Source organism: Spea bombifrons, chromosome 5, assembly GCF_027358695.1.
Source record: "Spea bombifrons isolate aSpeBom1 chromosome 5, aSpeBom1.2.pri, whole genome shotgun sequence".
Classification (NCBI taxonomy): Eukaryota; Metazoa; Chordata; class Amphibia; order Anura; family Pelobatidae; genus Spea; species Spea bombifrons.
Window position 1 is genome coordinate 49569185 of NC_071091.1, and position 14887 is coordinate 49584071.

General features: G+C 36.1%; 1 protein-coding gene across 2 annotated transcripts in view; it reads left to right on the top strand.

The window, feature by feature from the left end:
- The window catches only part of CTNND2 (catenin delta 2), a 396723-nt gene that overhangs the window by 59620 nt on the left and 322216 nt on the right, over window positions 1–14887 (top strand). For both annotated transcript variants that reach the window (XM_053466296.1, XM_053466295.1), the window contains exon 2: window positions 12950–13083. In XM_053466296.1, the coding sequence (XP_053322271.1) occupies window positions 12950–13083 (134 nt within the window). The remainder of the gene's footprint in view (window positions 1–12949; window positions 13084–14887) is intronic.

A 14887-nucleotide genomic window follows, 5' to 3' on the forward strand; every position in this document is an offset into this window, starting at 1 on the left:
GCACCTACCTCCACGCGTGGTGGACTTGCGGCTTAGTTCAGCCCATTTGGTCCTCTTTTTCTGTTCAGTTGTCAAGAGCATTACACACCGACATACGCTTATCCCCAGAAGTCGCTCTTCTTTTGATGAACATCCCTAGCGGCACTTTATCCACACCAAATCAGCAACTTATTCACAGGATATGCGCGGCTGTCAAACAGGCTACTGCTAAAAGATGGAAGGGACCCCCTCCAACCCTCAGTGAAATCCAGTCTAACATATGGCATATCATTAATATGGAGAAGATTACTGCCAAATTGCATGACAGCATGCCAAAGTTTGAGGCTATATGGGAGCCTTGGCTCTCTACATACCCTGGACCTAGGCCAGTTCATTCACTGCTCCACCTATAAACCGGCAAAGGAGGTTCCCCTCTTTTTCTTTTTCTCTCCTTTCTCTTCTTCTCTCCTTTCCTTTCTCGTCTCTCCTTCTACCCCCTTTCCCTTCCCTCCTACACGTGAAGTATTTGCCAGTTGCTTGACTGCTTACCATACTCCTTTTCTTCGGGTGAACACAGCGCCCATTCGGGCTTTGATGTACATGACACTAATCACTGCTGTGCCCTTGTTGCAATTTCATGACAATGTTCGCAGTATTGTCTTGTTTATACTGTGGTATGCATTCATGTCATTGTATCATGATTTGTTTTGATGCAACACTTTGGATATGGCAACTGTTGCTTTTTCTATGTCAAAATGCAAATAAAATACTTTAAACAAAAAAAAAAAAGAATGTATGACAAATCCATTTACAGGAGTGTAGGATTTTTCACCTGCGTCGGAGGTAACTCCTGCAAAAGCAAAAAGGAGTGAGAAAGTGGGCAGAAACAGCAGCTTATGTCATATGGATCGCCAGAAAATCAGATGTGTGAGTTTTTATTTCGTTTTATTTGCCAACCTCCCCCCCCCCAGTTATGCATATCTGCTCCCAGGCTTGCCACTCTGCCCCCGGAAATGCCTTATACCCCCCTATTTGGCATATAGGGGGTTAAAAGGCATTTCTGGAGGTATATATATATATATATATATATATATATAACTGCTAACAGCAATCACACTCCCATCAACCCCAGGTAGCCAGTACATGCTGGAGCCTGGGGATGATAGGAGTGTGATTACAGCCTCCCTATGCCATGCTACCCCCCCTTACACATCCATGCTATCACACACAGACTCATTCACAAACATTTAAATACTCATTCATTCCATTAATCACACATACTTGCTCATAAATCCTCCCCCACCCCCTTACCTGAACTACAGATCTCTCACTCGCAGACTTCTGCAGAGGCCCGGCTGTGCGAGCAACTTCTCTGGCCCCGCCCCCAGAGGAAGAAGGAGGGGGCAGAGTCATATGACGACTCTGCTGGCTTCCTGTTCTCCTGTTGCTAGTACAAGAGATGGTGCTGGCCGACTAAAGCACCGGTAAGCAGCCTGGCCCCAGCGGACATTTTTTTGAGGTCTGATTAGAAGATGACCTCGATTACAAGACGAGGGGTATTTTTCAGAGCATTTGCTCTGAAAAAACCTTGTCTTGTAATCGAGCAAATACGTTAAACCACTGTTTACTACAAGTCAGTGATCCTGAACCTTATTGCCCAAGAGGACTGTGCTTAAGATCCCCACGTTTGACAGGTATGGCCCTCATGCTACAGGGTTTGTCACAACATAGACTTTATATAAGTATTCAGATGCCACAAACCTTCAAAATGAATGTAATGGATAAGAGAGAAACTAAGATGGAGTTTTCAATTGAGGAAGAAACACTTATCTTTCTAAACTCTTGTTTCATGGTTTTAAAAGCTAAACTGAGTATTACAGAATGAGAGTGTCAGAATTGCCAAATAGAAAGGATTATTGCCACTACCTCAGTGTCATTAACAGGGAATCCTGTTGTTAGCTCAACATCAATAATCTCTGCAAATTAGGATTTTCTCTTTTGGATTTTAGCAAAGCCTCTTTGAGAGCTGACAAGACAAGATGAACATATATTTATTCAGAGAGCTGTGACCTACTGTGCTCGGGAAACTGTGGTGTTATATTCTAGTTGTTATAAAAAATGTAGCTTTAAGTGAAAGGCTGTTATGGAGTGAAAGTGAGTGTGGAATCATAAATAATGACTAGAAGCTTCTAACAAAATAAACAAATTATAGTCTAAGAACCATGATTGTAATTTTTTATTATTGTGTTTAAAATAATCAAATTCTCGTCAAACAGGTGAAACTTAATGATTCGTGCATTGTTTTGAAACGCATCATTTCTTCAGTGACGGAACTAATGCAAAAAAGACCCACTGGGATGTTTTCATCAAAGTCGTAAATGGAAATTTTGGACATTTTTATGCGCAGCTTTAACGGTTAGAGTGCATTAGTTCCAGTACTGGCCTGTAGAATGAGATTTCATAAGCATTCCATTTGGTCATATAAGTATATAGCACTAAGTTTAATGTTTGTAAGGATTTTGGCGTTATGTGTTTATTTAATATATCATCATGATATAGAAAATGCAATATTTTATAGTTACATTACATTTATTTATAGAGCACCGACAGATTCTGTACCACTACTACAATAAGGGGACAGTGAAAGTAAACTTAGCAAAAAGATTAACACACGTGAAGATATACTTGACGAGGGCCTGTGCATGCGTGCTTTCAATCTATTAGGAGATTAAAGAGGAATGACACAGAAGGAGATGGACAACTTTTGAGTGTTTGTCCATTGTGAAATCATGATGTCTCACCACAGCCCACATTAAATGAGTAGCGATATCATGACATACAACTTTGTGTGTATGTGTGCCTAGGGGGTCTTCGACCTAATGCCCCTTTCTCCACCTATTTTGCACATCTGAATTTTCTTGGAAATGTAAAATAAGAGTATGTTCACATATACCATAGAACTGTAAACATTCTAATGAAATGCACAGTGTTACATAATGTACCTAGCTCCATTTACTGTATTTTATGAAAGTAGTACATATATAAATACTTAAAAAAGAAGAGTTTACTTAAAGTTAAAATAGTCTAACAGATAGAAAGGTTGATTCATTAAAAGCAGTAGTACTATTTTACTGTTATTAAGAACAGCTCTACTAAGTTCACATGGCTACTGGTTGGGAGGGACAGGCTTAAATGGGTCAGAAATGAGCAGAGTCATAAAAGTATTTCATGATGTATTCTTCGTTGTTGGGCATTAGACTGTCTAACTCTTTTGCATATGTCACAAAAGTTTATGTTCCAGTGCCTGTGCACTGTAGGGTAGTGTGCCATCTAGAGCAATACAGGACATGATGTTCTGCAAAATTATCAATTAGCTTAATAATACCTGTGAAGTAGGAAGGAAATGCTAGAGCCTTTTAGAGGCCCTATGAACCACAAACCTAATAGTCTGACCTTCATTCCAGGAAAGGTGTTTAGATCAATAGTATGAACTGCTATTATTAAATCATTTATTTATTATGACCCGCAGGTCAATTAATAATTATTAGCGTTGCCTCAAGAATACAATCTTTTTTGTAATTAAATATATTGATTTTATATTTTCTACTTAACTTCTAAGCTTAAAACACATCCCTAAATACCAGTAACATATATATATATATATATATATATATATATATATATATGTATGTAAATATATATATATATATATATATACATATATATATACACATATATATATTGTGTTTTTAAAGTATAAGTTGATGGCAAGCAACTTTTTGGTATCATATAATGACAATTTAAAATTCAAGGAAACTACGGTGGTTGCCTGATATCACTGTATGTTTTACAGCTGTTAAGGGATTTTGTAGTCTCATAGCTTTCAAGACAAATTAACAAAATTAGCAGTTCTGATGTATTATCTTTATTACGGTATATATAAAATAGTTACTAAAATGCAACACTTCATCTATTCTAGTATGTATTATTATTCTAAAAATGTGTATACATTGGGCTAGATTCAGTGCTGAAGATTTATCAGAAAATCATTCACAAGTACTTCAATAACAATCCTCCCATGGACATACATGGGAACTCCCCAGGGTAGGCTACTTGGAGCCCTTACTCTTCTGAGGTGGTGACTTTGTAAAGGGGTAGGGCGATCCTAGATAGCGTTAAGTGGGTGGAGAGTGGGCAATGAGCTGGTGGTACGTGGGCATGGCCAGAAACTGTCTTGGCGAACTGAGGAAGCAAGGTTTCACCCACAGACTCTGGGTGAAACCTAGAGAGCTCCCAGGTATGGCCATAAACTGCATTGGAACAATGTTCCATATAGAGAAATACAGATTTACTGCATATCACCATTGAATTGTGTATTATAAATAGTGCATTTTCTGTATTTGTTAAAACCTATACGTATGTTCAATTTTATTAGCAATGGAGGAATCATTAAACAGTATTTTAAAAAGCATTAATAATATTATTTCCATTATTGTTTGGTACAAACAGTAGAGTAACTACCAAAAGATTACAGTGCCGATCAGGGCCGGCCAAAGACATAATGCCGCCTGGGGTGAAGTTTAAAATGCCGCCATTTTCCGGCGCTCAGCATTACAAGCTGGCACCGAGACCGAGCTAGAGGGCTCGCAGCGCCCCTCTCTCTCCTCCGCTTAAAAAAAAAAAGGCGCTTGGGGCGGCAAAGTGCCGCCTTTTCTAAAGTGCCGCCTGGGACAATTGCCCCACTCTGCTCCACGGTAGGGCCGGCCCTGGTGCTGATAATAGCAAAACTTGAGTTTAGATTTTCTTTTTTTGCTAAATAAAATAATTCAGCAAGAGAAAACCTGTGTGTATTAATGTTTATTTAAACCTTAGGTATAAAGTTTTTGATCTAACAACACAGCTGTTTGGAGAAATTTACCAGATTACCAGATTATGTTTTCTAAATACTATGTTGTATTTTCGTTATCCTCTAGAGCCACCTTTTACAGAACAAGACTTCATAAGTGAGTCTTACAATTCTTTTATATATTTTTCCTATGAGACTGAACATTAAGTTGATGCTTTCTCTGTCAAACTGTTTGCAATAAAACACTTCACAAGCCTGCTATAGCGACTCTTGATGAAAATACTGACTTTTCTATAAAATGTTTTCTGCATATAATCTGGTTAGAGGAATAATATTTCAAGCCACATTAACTTCTCATTTGGGATCTTGAATATATAATTTTATAGCTTTAGTATCTTGGTTTAAGGAGTTTTTAGCTGTGTTCCAGATTTAGCTTTTTATGGGTTGTTTTATTGGCTGGACATTGATTTTTTTTTTTATCTTCTGTGATGTAAAAAGTAGCAGGAGTACTATATTTTAGTCTTTTTAAAAACCTAAATAAACACTATCAATAACAATATTTCTGTAAATCTTGTTAATTAGCAAATTTACAGTTACGAAATCGAAAAATATAAATTATGCAATATTGTAAATATATGGTGCACAGCATGCAATACCAGAATTTTTGTTAGTTTCTTGTTTTGAATTTTAAGCCTATCTTAACATATTAAAAATATAGTATAATTAATTTGTATTAATATGACATATGATTTTTTTAATTAAAGTTATTTTTGTATACTTTTTTAACTTTGTGCCCCTCTATTTGCATAATTTTTTTCTATGTTGCTGTCTTATTGGAGTCAGTTTGAGAGTGTTGCACTTAAAATAATTATTTTTGTGCATTAGGTGAGTGCCTCTCTATACTTTTGTTGGTGTTTTAGGGATTTCCACTAGGCTGACGTTTTTCTTATCTTAGACAGCAATGCCAATCATTACGTTTGATTTCAGAAAAATCAAATGGTTGTCTCTAATTATTTCTGCATACATTGCACATAAACTATTGTTAGAGTTTTGGTGAGTAGATTTTGTTTTGTGTTTGTATTTGTGAGATTTAAGATTACGATTATAGACTGGTCACTGCATCTAGGGCAAGGTTTTTATTACGGGTCTGTTTTAATTTAATAGTTTAAATGTTTTTTTTGCATAATACAGGGGAGAGGCGGGGGAAGCGGACATCAGGCATATGGAACACTGTAGTCAGGCGTGCAATTTCCACACTTTGCGTAACACTGAGACATATTGCCTTAGCTAGTTAATGCATTTAATGGTCAACAGTGGGACATTTAGATTGTACTACAATAGGTACAGCATATTCTGTTATTCCCATTTTGCATAGGTAGGTCTAGTTGCCCTGTTTTTTACATTTTATATTTACACTAGAACTTTACCTATGGTATGCCCATATATCAAATGTATTATGGAATATAGAAGTACAAATAATTATATGAGTGGGAGTATCATGTTATTCTAATTGCAATCTACACCATTTAATTAGCCAACCAAAAAGTAAAGTTTGAACTTTTTAAAGTAAGGAAGCCAAGAGAAAAAGTGTACGTTTTCAACAATATGATTTTCTGGAAGGAAAAACACATAAAAGAAACTTGTACTGGTAGCAGGTACCTCTTTCAGGGTTCTTCAATGGTGGGGAACGGATGTGGGTTACTTAAAACCTAAAGAGGATACCTATAAAATGTGTGATGCCTTATCACTGTAAGTTGAGTCATTGTGTACAGTGGCAGTCTACAATTTACAGCTTGTAAGAATACTTTACAAATGATCTAAAACTACTTATAACTCAATTTACAATATTCACAATAATTTCAGTCTAATGTGAATAGGATGGTATCAGTTACTTCAACAAAATGGCATTGTGTCAGTCCTATGCTGTTAAGGAAAATTAATTATGAAAGGATGTAGAGAGAAACTGGTGGATTTATAATGAAAACAGAGATATATATATCAGGAAAAATATTTAATTGCACAGTATGTACAAGGCATGACCGGACATGGGAGAAAATGTGGACACACACATACTGTATCTGACGTAATATTATTGCCCTTCATCTAGTAAAGAGATTATGTATACACTATTTAAAACACTGCAGAACACAGGAGATTTAATTGAAATAGTTTTAACTTGTGTGTTCCACAGAGGTTCCATTATCCTATTTTTAGTCATTCATCCAATCCCAGTTGTAATGCTGTTTTGGTTTAACTCATTTTATACTTCGATTTCCTGTAATGCCTTAATAGAGAATGGCAATTTGAGGATAATGGACAGTTCTTTGTTTAATTGGGTTTTCTTGTTTTTTTTTTTCCCATGCAGGTTTGGCTTATGCAAAAGAAGGAACATTCCTTGAATGTGTTTCTTGCTTTAATCACACACATAAAACAGTTTATAGCATGTTTACTATGACGGAAACATATTATTCTGATATAGCATAAATATTTATGTTCTGATTTTTTATAGTTATTTTTATGAAGTCATATGTAATAGTATGCATTTAAAATTGTGGTAAACTCAAAGAAAGGAAAGATCAGTGTATGAGAACAGAATGCCCATTTGCATCTGTACATGTTTACAAGCAAGCATATAAACAACAAAAATGGAAAAAAAACTATTTAAAATAAATACATAATAGTACTATAAAATATTTGTATATAAATAAATGATCCATAATTCTGCCACTGATTAAATCACTGTGGAAATATTTTATATTATAGTAAGATATACTATAGCATTCAATGTAAAATGCACCATATAGCATCAATGTATCTCTCATATCTTTATACATCCTTTGCCAGCTGACTTCCATGACTTCCTCGGTATATATATACTTTTCTGATGAGGTTGTTGATATAATGCCACAGTGTCCAAGTTATAGTACATGCATGTCCAGTACGTCATGCACATCACTCCCAGTGGATTACGTATAAGTCCATATAACGTATGATATTATGGCATGCAAAACACGAATCTTATAATATAATCATATAACCAATAATTGTTTTAATACGTATCAGAATACTATACAATCCTGCTAACTGGACATCAAAGTAGAATAAATGCAGATAATATATAAATCATATATGGTTGGCAATGCATATCTCAGTGTAATAAAGACACAGAACGGGTGGTTTTGGGTACAGTATGGAAAACATAAAGAGAAAAAATAATTTTTCATGTAGCAAACTTCCCTCTGTGCCTAGCCTTTCTTACACCAAAACATTTCAGATAACGGCTCTTGTCTTGCATTTGTCACCCTGGTTCTTCTTGTTGGGAGTACCTATAATCTCTTTTAGTAAGATCAGGGATGCCAAGGCTTATATCCAGGCCTTTAATTTTGAACGTAAATTTGATATTTTACTCCGAGAGAAAAAATAACCAGATATACAATACATAAAAAAGGGGCAAGATAATGAATAAATACAGTGAACTTGTTGACTCCTAATCCACTGAGACACAAATGCCTGGATAGTACTTTAACTCATTACCTGTTAATGAATTTATCATCCAGGCAAATTACAGACTCATTATTGATATTCTAATGGAGATTATTTCTTTTATACTGGAAATGCAGCCCATTTGATTTTGTGAATGTAAAGCCTTTCTATTGAGGACATTAATCTATGAAGTATTTTTACCACTGTCATTAACAAGCAGTCATTTTTACCTTTTTTTGTATACTATATGTGATATGCATTTTACTTTAAATGCATCCAACATCATATTGAGCTTTCCTGTATGGTTATAATAAACATTATACCATTGTAATTTTGGCACTACTTTTATATTATTGTTTCTTAATGCACATTGAAGAATACTTATAGATAGCATAAAGTAAAAGTGAACATGTAAATGCAGTATTATTTTGATGCTGAATACAAGGCAGTATATATTCTCCGGTAATCTTCACCAAGCAAGATTTGATTTTTGTCTGAAACCTTATTCTTCATTTGGGGGGACTTGGTTGGAGAATGCAGCTCAGTTTACTTCGTTTTTCCAAAATGGAACATGAGAAAGCTGACTGGTGGTTGTTAGATGTATGTAGAGCTAGTGTGAGCTTAGACTAGTGGTTGTGCACTTGGCAGGAAAGTCAAATGTAATTATGTGTCAACCAGTTTGGCATATCAGTGTGACAGGTACTGTGTGTATATGGGAGAATAATGTCACAGAATGAGTTGTGAACAACATAGAGCTAGTCAAGATGGGTTTGTTGTGCAGATGTGTCTACTACACCCCCATGGTCAATATCTGGCACTAATATTTAGTTGCACAATAATTTTTCTTACCAGGCAATATAAGCAAGACTTGTTTCTACACAAGGCAGGGTGAGATGTTGGAGTCTAGCCACATGCTAAGATATTTGTAAGAACTGACTGTTGCTAATTTATATTTTGACTTTGTTTTGATTTTGGTTTACAATTAAGCTGGGATGTTGAGTAGGCACTGTTTCCAATGAGTGAGTTCTGTCTGATCATTTGGAATATAGCCAGTACCTGAGTACCTCTAGTACCTCTAGTGTATGTGTGTCTGCCTGTGTCTGTTAAGGCAAGTCAATTTACATACACACAGGGCAAATAATATAATATGTTAGAAAAGAAGAGAGCAAAGAACAGAGCTATTGAGAAAAAGAAAAAAAGTTAAATGGAGGGGGGGGGATTTTTCAGCAACTAGTAAAAGTAAAATATCCGTGGTAACCTATTTTTCATTATTCTTGTATACATCTATGTAACCGTTTTTGAACACTCAATTTTCATGCCACTACAAAATTAAACGATGTAGATTGTGACACATCTAAGTTTACCATATGGTTGATGCCCACTCTTACGCCTTCCTTCTTGAATATATAGTTGTTCCAGCTTTTAGATGTTTAGATCAACAGAGAAATCACCTACTTAAAAGATGTTCTGCCGATCAACATCTTAAAACAAATGATAAGTTATGTGGTGTCAGATATTTTATTTATCATATAAAGATTTTTTTATTGGAAACAAAGGAGCTTTCATGAAAATAGCTGCTTCAGCAAGTTTGCAAGTACATGGTTAGTTTCAATAGTATGATACATTTTAAGAAGTAGAAACTACTTATCTCAACAAAGGTGAAGTTCACAGGTTGCTATGTTACTAGACAACTGAAACTTAATAATAACTGAGAAGGTATTGTCTTCTAGAGATACACTAAGTGGTCAAGGATAAACACCAGATTTTATATTGATTTCATTAAAATTATTTGTTAGACCAGATCGTCTCTTAGAAGTAAATAATGGAAATATGCTATGAAGTTCCTAATTATATGATTGAAGAATTGTAATCAATAGGCAGAAGTTGTGGTAAACAGCATTGTCTTTATATTTTGATATGTAAACAAAAAAGAGGTGAAATTAATTTTGGGTTTGCAAGATTTTTTTGGACCTTTTCTTTTTAAACGCTCATAATTACTTAGATTGCCTACTAATCTTCATATTTTCTGTCTTCTCCTTTCTAATTGGAAATGTATGGAAATTTACTCATTTTAGGAATGTTATTTTTTTCCACTTAATTTTTTCACTGAACCTGGAGTTACATCCAGAGGGGCCAGTTGCACCTCAACAACAAGCGGTGGTATATAAAATGGTACCTAATTATTCTGAGTAGAGGTTTTTATCTTCTTCAATACAGAAGAATCTTATTCCATCTTTGGGGAAAAATATAATATTTCATTATTACATATGACGGCTTCTGAGATTGAAGGTTATAACTAGAAAACATGGCATTAAAGTTTTACATTATTTGCATTTATGAAAAATGCAATTAAAGCTATTAAAGTTCAGATATATTTTTTTAAATTGTTTTTTAAAAAAAAAAAATTTAATTTTTAAATTGTTGTTAAAAGTACTATTGCAACATACAAGTACAGTAAGATATAGTGGTTGTTTTGGTTACCACCCTAATTATAGTCTTCTGCTTTTTGTTTGTTGTTGCTGAGTGGATTGGAAAAAGTTAAATGGTTTGTTGCAGTTGTGGAAATATTAAATAATAGTATCACATATTGTTTATATAAAATGATATAATTCTGAGATGTTTATGCATATGAATGTTACCATCAATATTGGTTTTGCATATTCTCTCTCATAAATGTCTGTGGGTAATGTGCTTAGACCGGATGTATTCTTGAAATATTTGTTTAATTTATGGTGCTGCTTCCCAATACAGGGCTGATGTGGGGAGGTCCATTTATGTGACCTCATAAAATAACAAACCAAAAGGAAATTACTGTATTTGCTCGATTATAAGACGAGGTTTTTTTCAGAGCAAATGCTCTGAAAAATACCCCTCGTCTTATAATCGGGGTCCTCTTATAATCAGACCTCAAATAGGTCTGACTATGAGACGACTAAGATCCAGATCCCCCGCAGCTGTAGGGGACCTAGATCCTCCTGCCCCCCCCGCCCCACTTACCGGTACTTCTGAGTCCCCGGTGTGTAGCTGGGGCAGCATGTAGATGTCTACGCAATTCGCGTAGACAACTTCCGCTGCAGCAGGAAGGAGGTGTGGCTAGCAGCGGGGGTTGTCTGCGTCCATCGCGCAGACCTTCCCCGGCTGTCAGAGATCAGAGTTCCCCGCACCGGTGCCGCACCTCCTTCCGGCTGCAGCCTAAGTGCGTGGGATCTACACGCTGCCCCGGCTACATGACAGGGAAGTCAGAAGCACCGGTAAGTTTGTAGGAGGGAGGGTGAGGGAGTGTTAAATGGGGGGCATAAGGCATTTCTGGAGGCAGAGTGGCACATAGGAGGTCAAAAGGCATATCATGGGGCACAGTGGCATATAGGGTTAAAAGGCATATCATGGGGCACAGTGGCTTATAGGGGGTATAAGGCATTTCTGGGGCAGATGTGCATAACTGGGGGGCAGGTTGGAAAATAGAAGGAAATAAAACCAAAATATTTTTCTCAATCATAGCTTTTATTTAAAAAAATAGTTTAGATGAATTAACATTTACTGGTAAAACGTTTTTTCCTATAGGGTCGTCTTATATTCAGGCTTTTTCTTTTTTTCCTAAATTAATATTCAGATTTGGGGGGTAGTCTTATAATCGAGCAAATACGGTATTTAACATTTCCTTAACCCCTTCAGTCCCCTATGGACGTACCGGTACGTCCAAAAAACGCGTCCCAAGAATCAACTATGGACATACCGGTGTGTCCGGCCCTTCTTGCAGAGGCAGGGATGTGTTTGACAGCCTGGACTCCCCCCTGACAGCAGAAGCCAGCAACAAATACAATAAAAGTGATAGAACAAATATATGGAAGATACATACAGTCACATGAAAAGGAAAGTACACCCTCTTTGAATTCTATGGTTTCGCATATAAGGACATAATCATCTGTTCCTTAGCAGGTCTAGAAATAAGGTTAATACAACCTCTGATGAACACATGACATACTACACCGTGTCATGATTTATTCAACAAAAATAAAGCCAAAATGGAGAAGCCATGTGTGAAAAACTAAATACACCTTATAATACAATAGCTTGTAGAACTACCTTTAGCAGTAATAACTTGAAGTAATAATTTTCTGTTTGATCAGTGTCTCACATCGTTGTGGAGGAATTTTGGCCCACTCTTCTTGTTTCAATTGAGTTGCTATACCTGGAAACCTCTCAGGATAGTTTATCCACAGCTCTCCCTCTTCTGGGGAAGTGGTTTCATTGAGGGATAGACTTAGCCTCACACCTGGGAAGTGGGAGGAAAAAGAACATGGTCAAAAAAGAGAAAATGTAACAAGCAGTGCACAATTCCGACACTGTGCATGCTAAGCTACCAGTATAGCCAAAAAATAAGACATTTGTTGGGACACTCACTACACTGAGCAATTAAAAAACTGAACTGGGTTGAATTTTCACATATACACTGCAGTATATTTACTCATACTTGCCTTAATAGCACATTGTATTTATATATCGGTACTGTATATCTTGTACCTGCTATTTGTATTTTAGCACAGTGCTTGCTTGGCCATAGACTTATTTTCAACAATCATTGGTTGTAAGTATGTTGCATTGATATGTATTTTTATTGTTGTATTTCTATCCTTCCTATAGGGACTATGCCTGTTCCAGACCAACCGTCATGTTCAGAAAAGTCTAATACACTTAGCCCAGTGATGAATACATCTAATGGAGATGGATCGGAAACAGAGACAACTTCAGCTATCCTTGCGTCTGTCAAGGAACAGGTAGGGATATGTTGGTTTTTTTTCTTAAGAAAAAAAAACAGGGGCGGTCTTTAATCTCTAGGTGTAGTGATGGCAATTGGCTCCATCCAATCCATGCCTTAGTTCTCGAGGCAACTCACAGCAGAGTTTATTTGGCGATACTTTGATTTCAGAGTAAGTGAATTGACCTTTGCCCCACTTTCCCAATCCTCTCAACTTTCCTCTGACATTTTGTGAAGCAGGAAGGGGATACCAGGTATAAAAAATGTTGGGGATACCAGGTATAATAATGTATACTGACAGCATATTGCCATTATTTCTCATTCGCTTAAACAACTTTTTGGCCTTTGATTTTTTTTATTTATCACAATATGTCCACTTTAATTTAAGCGGTATTTATTACAGTAGATGTGTCAGGTATTTAGGTGTTGTTTTGTACCTGTTTTGTGCTGACATTTTCTTAAAATCTAAAAACTTGTGAACACAGAAAAAATTTAATATAACTGTAAATGTAAATATTAATTTAGTCTTTTGTAACATAGTAATTTAGGTTAAAAAAATCACTTCTGATTTCTCACTTGATAAATAAGTTTTAACTAATCCTATCTTTACAACCTATTATATCCCTGTATGCAGGGGCGTACCTAGAGTATTTGGCACCCGGGGCGGATCCTGTAAGTGGCACCCCCCCCCCAAATGTAAAGACATCTACAAAATTATGTTGGCAAGAATATTTATTGCACCAATTTGTAAACTGTATGTCAACTGTAAACAACAAGAAATCTGAAAAAATAAATTAATAACTTATAAGTAAAATAAATAGGTTTAAATAACATTTACTGAACATATAATAGTGCTTTCTTTAATAACCCCCCCCCCAAAAAAAAACAACAAACACAACAAGTTTCTAAGAAGACCTAACAAATGAGTGACAAACATTACAAATTAAGTACTGGCTAAGCAGCTAAAGACACTATAAACTAAAAATAAATCTGATATTATAATCAGGAGTCACCATAACATTGTTCTCTTTTCATTTAAGCATTTGCATATATAGTGGTGTTGCCATGTCGACTCATGATTATATATACCATATGAACCAGACACTGACTGTGGTATAGCATGACACCTATCACTATATACTGAGCCAGGCAGTGACGGTGGTACAGCATAATGCCTATCACTCTATACTGAGACAGACATTGACGGTGGTGCAGCTTAAGTAATTTCATTATATATTGAGGCAAACATTACAGTGAAACAGCATAACTCCTATCACTATACACTGAGCCAGATACTACAGTGGAACAGCATAACATCTATCACTATAACTGAGCCAGATATTGATGGTGGTACAGCATAACCGCTATCTTTATATACTGAGCTAGACACTTATAGTAGTACAACATAACTATCATTATACACTGAGGCAGACATTGACAGTTGTGCAGCACAACTGCTATCATTATATACTGAAACACGCGCTGACAGTAGTACAACATAACTGTTTCCATTATATACTGAGGCACGCGCTGACGGTGGTACAACATAACTGTTATTATATACTGAGGCCCACATATGCCGGTGATACAGGATAACACCTATCACTTTATACTGAGCACACATTGACGGTGGGGCAGCGTAATCCATATCACTATACATTGAGCCTGACATTTACAATAATGCAGCATAACCCATATCACTATATACAAAGCCATTGATGTGGTGTAGGCCTACCACTTCAGTGTCTGGCTTAGTATATAGTGGTAGGGGTTATGCTGCATTATTGTAAATGTCTAGATCGATGTATAGTGATAGGGATTAT